The sequence below is a fragment of the Hyperoodon ampullatus genome, assembly GCF_949752795.1.
Source record: "Hyperoodon ampullatus genome assembly, chromosome: 7".
Taxonomy (NCBI): Eukaryota; Metazoa; Chordata; class Mammalia; order Artiodactyla; family Ziphiidae; genus Hyperoodon; species Hyperoodon ampullatus.
The window spans coordinates 64,832,790-64,841,079 of NC_136920.1; the positions used below are offsets into that span (position 1 = coordinate 64,832,790).

Here is an 8,290-nt window from a genome sequence, read left to right on the forward strand (position 1 = left end):
AGCAATTAGTGCTCAAAGATGACCCGTACCATTGATTTCCATTATACGTTTTGATTTAGTTACCACTTGAGATTTTTTTCTTTAACACACATTCTTACCTTCTGCCCCCTGTCAGTCTTCTTTGTATAATCTTTAACTGCTAAATATGAAGGAATGCACTTTAATAATAGCCTCATTTTTACGTTTAATTATAAATGAATAATTAAAAGTAAACTTTAGGGACAGAACATTCAGACTTACTTTTTTTTTCTGAGGTTTTCTCAGAAACACAGCATATATGTTAGTAAAGATACTTAACTGATGCTTTTTATTAATACAGATATGATGCCTCTGCTTCATAATTATGTAACAGTTGATACAGACACACTTCTGTCTGATACCAAGTACCTTGAAATGATATACAGTATGTGCAAAAAGGTAGGTCACTTTTAGTTAATATGAGCATGTGAGGCTGGTGCTATAAAAAGTACAAAATTGTGAAGAGACGTGGTACCACATTATGGTGAACATATCATACGGGTCTGACAGAATAAGGGCTTTAAGAGTTATAAACTGAAAATGGCTTTGATTTCTAGATCTCTCAGTAATGGCTTTGACCAGTATTTGTTTTATGTCTGCCCTCTGACATTTAATTGGAGTTATAAATGTTTGGGTTTTGGGTTTTTTAAATAAATATATTTATTTATTTATGGCTGTATTGGGTCTTCTTTGCTGCGTGTGGGCTTTCTCTAGTTGGGGCGAACTGGGGATACTCTTCGTTGCGGTGCACGGACTTCTTATTGCGCTGGCTTCTCTTGTTGCAGAGCACGGGCTCTAGGCACACAGGCTTCAGTAATTGTGGCTCGCGGGCTCTAGAGTGCAGGCTCAGTAGTTGTGGTGCCTGGGGCCATTTGCTCTGTGGCATGTGGGATCTTCCCGGACCAGGGCTCGAACCCATGTCCCCTACATTGGCAGGTGGATTCTTAACCACTGCGCCACCAGGGAAGTCCCAACAGCGGGCATTTAAAAAATGATTTCGCTTTATGAAGTTTTTAGATTGTGTTTGTCCTCATCGATGTCATTCCTTTCTGAACACTTAGTCACAAAATAATCACCTAGTTATGTTATTATTTGTTGCCAAATTATATTGTTTATGTTAATACTCTGGGAACAGAGATATATACCATCTACTTTTCTATTACAAAACCCTTATCCTTAACCCTTACATTCCTCTAGTGCTAATGAGCACATCAAGTCCATGCTTTTATTTCTTGTCTGGAGACAGCCTTTGCCATCAACAGATTGCCTCTACTTCCTGCTTATCTCACTCTCCATTGTCAGTATTTTTTTAGACATAGTATTTGTCAACTTGCTATGGTCCAGAATGGCACTACATGGGATGTGCTTTGATTATGTAGACCAGTATTACAGACGAATAACTCCAAATCCTACGGGTGCTTTAGACTATAGTCTGTACAATGACTATTGCAGTCACTCATTAATTAGAATACCTTAAATACTTCAGCAGCTATATACTGATTCAAGGTTTTGTGACGCCTCCTTGCAGTTTATATTTTGTATTGATCAGGTTCTTACAGGAGTTGCAGGAGAAGATGCAGAATGTCATGCAGCAAAATTGTTAGAGGTCATCATTCTGCAGTGCAAAGGGCGTGGCATTGACCAGGTCAGTGAAGCTATTAATGATTCGTGTTGGAGGATTCAGAGAGGGAATCTTTCCCTTCACTTTTTCATTTGGGGCATTTATTCTATATATTTTGTATGTTGTTTATTATGATACCTAGATAACATGTTAAAATTGTTCATTTAAAATTTAACCAATATTTAATAATGATCATATATTTAATATGTATGGAGATATGACTGGCAAGTTTTATGGCTACTTGTTATGCAAGGTAAGTTTTGACAAGAGTTTTTTTTTTAAAAGTATATTGTGAGAGTATTGTTTGCCACACTATCACTTTGCAATAAGATAGATTTAGTCATTAAATTTCCATGGTCAGTTTCAACGGGAATTTGAAAATCCATGTGTATTGAGACATAATTGAAAGATAACGTTGTATAACTTTAAGGTATATGGTGTGATGAGTTGATAAATGTTTATATTACAAAATGATTACCACAATAAGGTTAGTCAGTAGGAATATTTTGAATCCAATATTACTGTTGTGGTGGGGCTCTAATAGCTCAGTGAAGACTAATTTTTCTCTAAAATTGGATTTCCCACTGAAATGGCTCAACAATAAAAATTGGATCATTTAATGGAAGGGGGTTAGTTGAGGCAACAAGAAAGTTAATAAGGGTGGGTAGTTAACGGCTGCTTTACTTACAGTTTTGGAATGTTTTGCTATCTTTCTCTACAGTGTATTCCCTTATTCGTGGAAGCAGCTTTAGAGAGACTGACAAGAGAGGTGAAGACAAGTGAACTTCGAACAATGTGCCTGCAAGTTGCCATTGCAGCTTTGTATTATAATCCACACCTACTTCTCAACACCTTAGAAAATCTTCGCTTCCCTAATAATGTTGAACCAGTTACAAATCATTTTATTACACAGTGGCTTAATGATGTTGATTGTTTCTTGGGGTAAGTAACATATATTGGATCTTTATTTACTTTGTAAGGGGCTCTGCAAAATCGTTTTTAAAGGAAAATAAGGAAATATTTTATTTTATTTTATTTTTTAGGCTTCACGACAGAAAGATGTGTGTTCTGGGCCTATGTGCTCTTATTGATATGGAACAAATACCACAAGTTTTAAATCAGGTTTCTGGGCAGATTTTGCCAGCTTTTATTCTTTTATTTAATGGATTAAAAAGAGCATATGCCTGCCATGCAGAACACGAGAATGACAGTGATGATGATGATGAAGCTGAAGATGATGATGAAACAGGTAAGGGATTTGCAATGGAGGAAGCCAGTCTTATTACCCAGTTAGAAATATCACTGGACTTGTTCTTTTAGCCCTTCTCCTAAAGAAATGTGGGATCATAGCCAAATGCTTTCATGTTCATTCATTCATAGAACTAGAGTGTAAGGTCCATGAAGGCAGGAACTTTCAGCTGTATCACCATTATGTAAAGCAGTTCTAGGCGTATATAGTTCCAGTGTTGGCAGGTTTTTGTGTGTGTGTGTGTGTGTGTGTGTGTGTGTGTGTATGTGTGTGTGTGTGTGTGTGTGTGTGTGTATATTTATTATGGCTGTGTTGCATCTTCGTTGCTGCACGTGGGCTTTCTTTAGTTGCGACGAGCGGGGGCTACTCTTTGTTGCAGTGCACAGGCTTCTCATTGCAGTGGCTTCTTTTGCTGTGGAGCATGGGCTCTAGGTGCGTGGGCTCAGTAGTTGTGGCTCACGGGCTCTAGAGCACAGGCTCAGTAGTTGTGGCACATGGGATTAGTTGCTCCGCAGCATGTGGGATCTTCCTGGACCAGGGATCGAACCCGTGTCCCCTGCATTGGCAGGCGGATTCTCAACCACTGCACCACCAGGGAAGCCCTGTTGGCAGGTTTTTAGTGTTGGTAAACATCTGTCTGTTAGTGCTAAAATCTAGCTATATCTACACTGTAAAATTAAGTTAATTAGATGTTGGCTAACACATTTCACCTGTAAGACAGTATAGACTACAAGAATATAAACTGATAGGATGTTGTTTAAAAGAAATTATTGTAAAGGTTTCAAAATATAACACTTGCCATTTTTGTCTTTTATCATTTACTATCTTAGCCAGCCAGCCTTTAAAAAAAAAATCTCATAAAAGGTATTCTGTGGATATAACAAATAATTTTACTTTACTGTTGGTATTTGATTTGGTATATACCATAAGTCTCAAAGCACACCAAGTGCTGGTTCTCATATAATGCAGTCCTTTTTCAGACTTCTAGTACTAACAGTTGTGGTTAGTTTTCTTAGATTTCTATGAGAATTTTTTTTCTGTTTATTGCTGAATATGTATTTAAACACCAATTCCTGGAACTCTTCCTTGAATTTATTCAGTTGTGATTTGTAATTCACCAACAATGTTCACTGTCAGTGAGTTACAGTGAGTAACAGAATATTCCAGTGTGAACAAGAGCACCTTTTTATGACTTGGCAGAGGAACTGGGGAGTGATGAAGATGATATTGATGAAGATGGACAAGAATATTTGGAGATCCTGGCTAAGCAAGCAGGCGAAGATGGAGATGATGAAGACTGGGAAGAAGATGATGCTGAAGAAACTGCCCTGGAAGGCTATTCCACGATCATTGATGATGAAGATAACCCTGTTGATGAGTATCAGATATTTAAAGCTATATTTCAAAGTAAGTTAACTTGCTATATGTAATTCAGATAGCTCCATATGATCCATTTTCCTGAATCAATCTGTTCTTATTTACATCTGCCCCTTAAAGAAGGGGTTTTGGGTATATCAACCCCAAACTAAAATGTGATTTATGATTGTTAGGCAAAGTAACCAAAGTTACTTCTACTGTTGCCTTAGAGATTCAGAGTATTTTCCTCATCCTATTATTTTACTTATATTTAGATTGTAATTTTGAAATATGCACGTCATAGGAAAATTGTATAGTTCAAAAAGTTTATACGACAGTTTGTTTTTCCTACTTCTAATTTCTAACCTCCCAGCTTTCCCCAGAAATATCTACTGTTATGTCTGTTTCTTGTGTTTATGTATTTGTGTATCTTTTTTTTTCCCCCTGGCTAAACCCATGCTTACCTGTCTGAGAATTTGACCATTTATATAACATTTATGGTCTTGGAATCTCTGTTCTTTTCTCCTGTTTCGCAGTGTGTGGCTACGGAATACTAGGTGCCAGTTTTTGTTTTTTACATCTGTGTTCTTTAACCCAACTTAAGAAATTAAAATTGGCACTATATTTGAACATCCTTTCCCTCCAGAGTTAACTACTGTGCTATTTTATCATTCCTATGCATTATGAACGTTGATGTAGAATAAATTCTCTGATAACCAAAGCATTAATCTTCCAAGCCCATGACAAAGCAATTGTGATGCAAGCTTGCAGAAACGCAAGGAATTGTTTCTGAGCTACATGGCAGGCTGTAAGGATTGATTGAAGTGCCAAGAACTTACTGACTGGCTTTTGTCCATGACTTTGTATTTTGTATACTTAAACACATGTTAATCCCTAAAGGATGGTTTATTATAGAAGGCTCATCCACAGTAAATGCAATAAAGTAGAAGTAGAAAATCATGTTATAGAGCACATTTTCTCTCTTTCTCACTCACCACATACACACCCCTTTATATAGCTAATTGAAATACAGAAATACATAGACTTGCTACCGTTATATATCAACTTATGTAGTGCATATTTTTGTTAAACACTGAGAATTTTTTTTTTTATTTTGGTGGTACGCGGGCCTCTCACTGTTGTGGCCTCTCTTGCTGCGGAGCACAGGCTCCGGACGCGCAGGCCCAGCGGCCATGGCTCACGGGCCCAGCCGCTCCGCAGCATGTGGGATCTTCCCAGACCGGGGCACGAACCTCCCCTGCATCGGCAGGCGGACTCTCAACTACTGCGCCACCAGGGAAGCCCAAACACTGAGATTTTTAACACCTGATCCTGTGACATGCTGCAAAATTTTGTTATTCGTCACAGGTTGAGTTTGACAGCTCTTTAGGCTATAATGTAAAAATGTGTGAGCATTTTAACTTAAATACTGCAGAGCACCTTTCTATTGGAAAGACAGTACATATATCTAAGAAAGGGGTTTTTTGAATAAGCAATGCAGAATAAGCAATGCAGAAAAAAATAAGTTGCTTTAATTCTGAATCTTTTAAGGGGTTTGGGTTAACTTTATTTCTAGTTTCCCTAGTTTGTTACTTATTGTATAACAGTTGGATTAGGCTCTAAATCCTTATTTACTAGAGATAAGAATTATGACTATGATTAGATTTTTGAGGCATAATGCTAAACCAGAATTTTTTTTCTCCCTCTGTATCTTTTCTTCACAAGTTAATTTAAAATTCCTTAGATTATTATTGGGAGAATATAACCTAGATCAGAAGTTCAGTATTGGAGGTGGAGTAGAGGGAATAGAACAGAAAAGAACTACCAGGACTCTCTTATTGCCCTTTTTTCCCTTGTTTTCTTTTTGATAGCTATACAAAATCGTAATCCCGTGTGGTATCAGGCTCTGACTCATGGTCTTAATGAAGAACAAAGAAAACAGTTACAGGATATAGCAACTCTAGCTGATCAAAGAAGAGCAGCCCATGGTATGTTAATTGACCTCAACCCCTCTTTTTTTTTTTTTTTTAAATACTTTATTTTTTATTTGGCTGCACCAGGTCTTAGTTGCGGCACCGGGGTTTTTAGTTGCAGCATGCAAACTCTTGGGATCTAGTTCCCTGACCAGGGATCGAACCTGAGCCCCCTGCATTGGGAGCGCAGAGTCTTAGCCACTGGACCACCAGGGAAGTCCCAACCTCAACCCCTCTTTAATGCAATTAATGACTTTGATACAGCTTTAAAATTTAAATTAAGTGATTTAAAATTACATAAAAGCTACAGTTGTTGGAGGTGATAAGAAATTCATTCCAATCTGTAGACATGAAAAAAGGAATTTTGGTTTTGGCCATAATTTACTGATTTTAAGTATAGTTGAAGACTACTTTCAGTGTGCAGTAGCTTTGATAAGGTTGCTAAATCTCATGGGGCTGGTTTGATAGTAGAAAGTTCCATTAAAATTGTAAATTTTAAAGTTATGAAAACTGCAATTTTTTAAAACTATATTAAAGACATATATCATTTCTTTTCATCGTTAAACATTTCAGTATGCCTTTCAATACAGGATGTTTCAGATAATACACAGCCTAGTAGTTTTCTAGAGGTCTTAATACTGCATCAGACTAAATTATATTCAAAGAGGTTTCCTCCTTATAAAAAAGGCACAACTTTCTAAAGTATTTAATTTGAATTTGCCTGCATTAGATTCATTAGCTGTTATTACTTTTGGAGATTGGATCCTTCTGATTTAGTATTTGACTCAAAATAGAGTAAAGATTTTTCTTTTTAAACAATGCGAAGTGAAAGTTGGCTAAGAAGTCTGTAGCATACAAGAGAGTTCATCTTCTCTACATAATATACTCCTCTCTTTCTTCTATACATTTGGAGGGAGAACAGAGGCCAAAGTTTGGAACTTCCTGGCTAATACTGGTAGTTAAGTTGTTGTTAATGTCTGTCAATTCCTTCTTTTCTCCAAAGCAGTAAGATGATTGAATGCTCTATTAAACATTCACATATTTGTTTTTCTAGAATCCAAAATGATTGAGAAGCATGGAGGATACAAATTCAGTGCTCCAGTTGTGCCAAGTTCTTTCAATTTTGGAGGCCCGGCACCAGGGATGAATTGAGTTACCACTTTCCTGCAGTGTGATTGTAGTGAAGAGCTTGTGTTCCTCCTAGTAGCGGTTCCAGAACTGGTTCATGTTATCCACTCTAAACTAATTGATCAATAGATGGACAAAAAAAAAACCCAGGAGGTGGGACCTGATCATGCAACTTGGCACTGAAAATGAATCCAGAGGGATTTTGGTGGGGGAGGGAGGTAACCTGGGGGGCAGGGAGTATTTTCTTTATTTTTTGAAGAAAGTAAGATTCTGACTGAAAGTTCAAGTGACACTGTGGAAATCTGCAACAAGAGGGGATGTCATGAAGGCAGCTTTTCTTTTTCCGAGGAAAAAATAGGCATGGGCTACAGGACTATTTAAAATGTCTCATTTACAGTATAAGCTCAGAGGTAGATGTAATTTTTACACCTATGAGTATTTGTCCGATTTCTGTCTCTTCCTCACCATTGGGTATCTATTCTTTATATGTAAATAAGATAAGGTAATCGATAGCCTTATTCAATCTTCATCATTTTCATCATCAAAGATTGTTCCTATGTAGACTATTGAACATTTATTGTAGCACTACATAACTGATTAAAAAAAAATCTGTAAATGAATTAGCACTTTCATATTGAAACAAGCCTGCTAGCCTATGTATAAAATAGCAAAATGTTTGCTGTTTATAAAAAGATGGGATGTAATGGGGTGGGGGGCAGGGGTAATTTCAAGTTATTAATTTAAAAATGAACTAGCAATTTTGTACCTGGTGACTTTGTGGTGCACTCACCTCTGATAGTGACTTGAATTCGGTATGTTAAAAGGGGTTAGTGATATTTCATTGCTGCTAAAAATGGCAACTCCCTCTGTGTCCTGTTTTTTCTTAAAGCTCTCAGTGTACAAGTGGATATTTGGATACAAGACCTTACTGTAACAAATAGGAAG

General features: G+C 37.1%; 1 protein-coding gene across 1 annotated transcript in view; it reads left to right on the top strand.

The window, feature by feature from the left end:
- IPO7 (importin 7) overlaps positions 1-7,369 on the top strand; it is a gene marked incomplete at its 3' end in the record, with an annotated part of 47,070 nt that extends 39,701 nt beyond the window's left edge. Inside the window, exons 19-25 of the mRNA XM_079708456.1 lie at positions 320-417; positions 1,568-1,663; positions 2,361-2,581; positions 2,683-2,888; positions 4,089-4,295; positions 6,116-6,232; positions 7,272-7,369. Coding sequence (XP_079564582.1) covers positions 320-417; positions 1,568-1,663; positions 2,361-2,581; positions 2,683-2,888; positions 4,089-4,295; positions 6,116-6,232; positions 7,272-7,369 — 1,043 coding nt within the window. The remainder of the gene's footprint in view (positions 1-319; positions 418-1,567; positions 1,664-2,360; positions 2,582-2,682; positions 2,889-4,088; positions 4,296-6,115; positions 6,233-7,271) is intronic.
- Between the last annotated feature and the right edge of the window lie 921 nt (positions 7,370-8,290).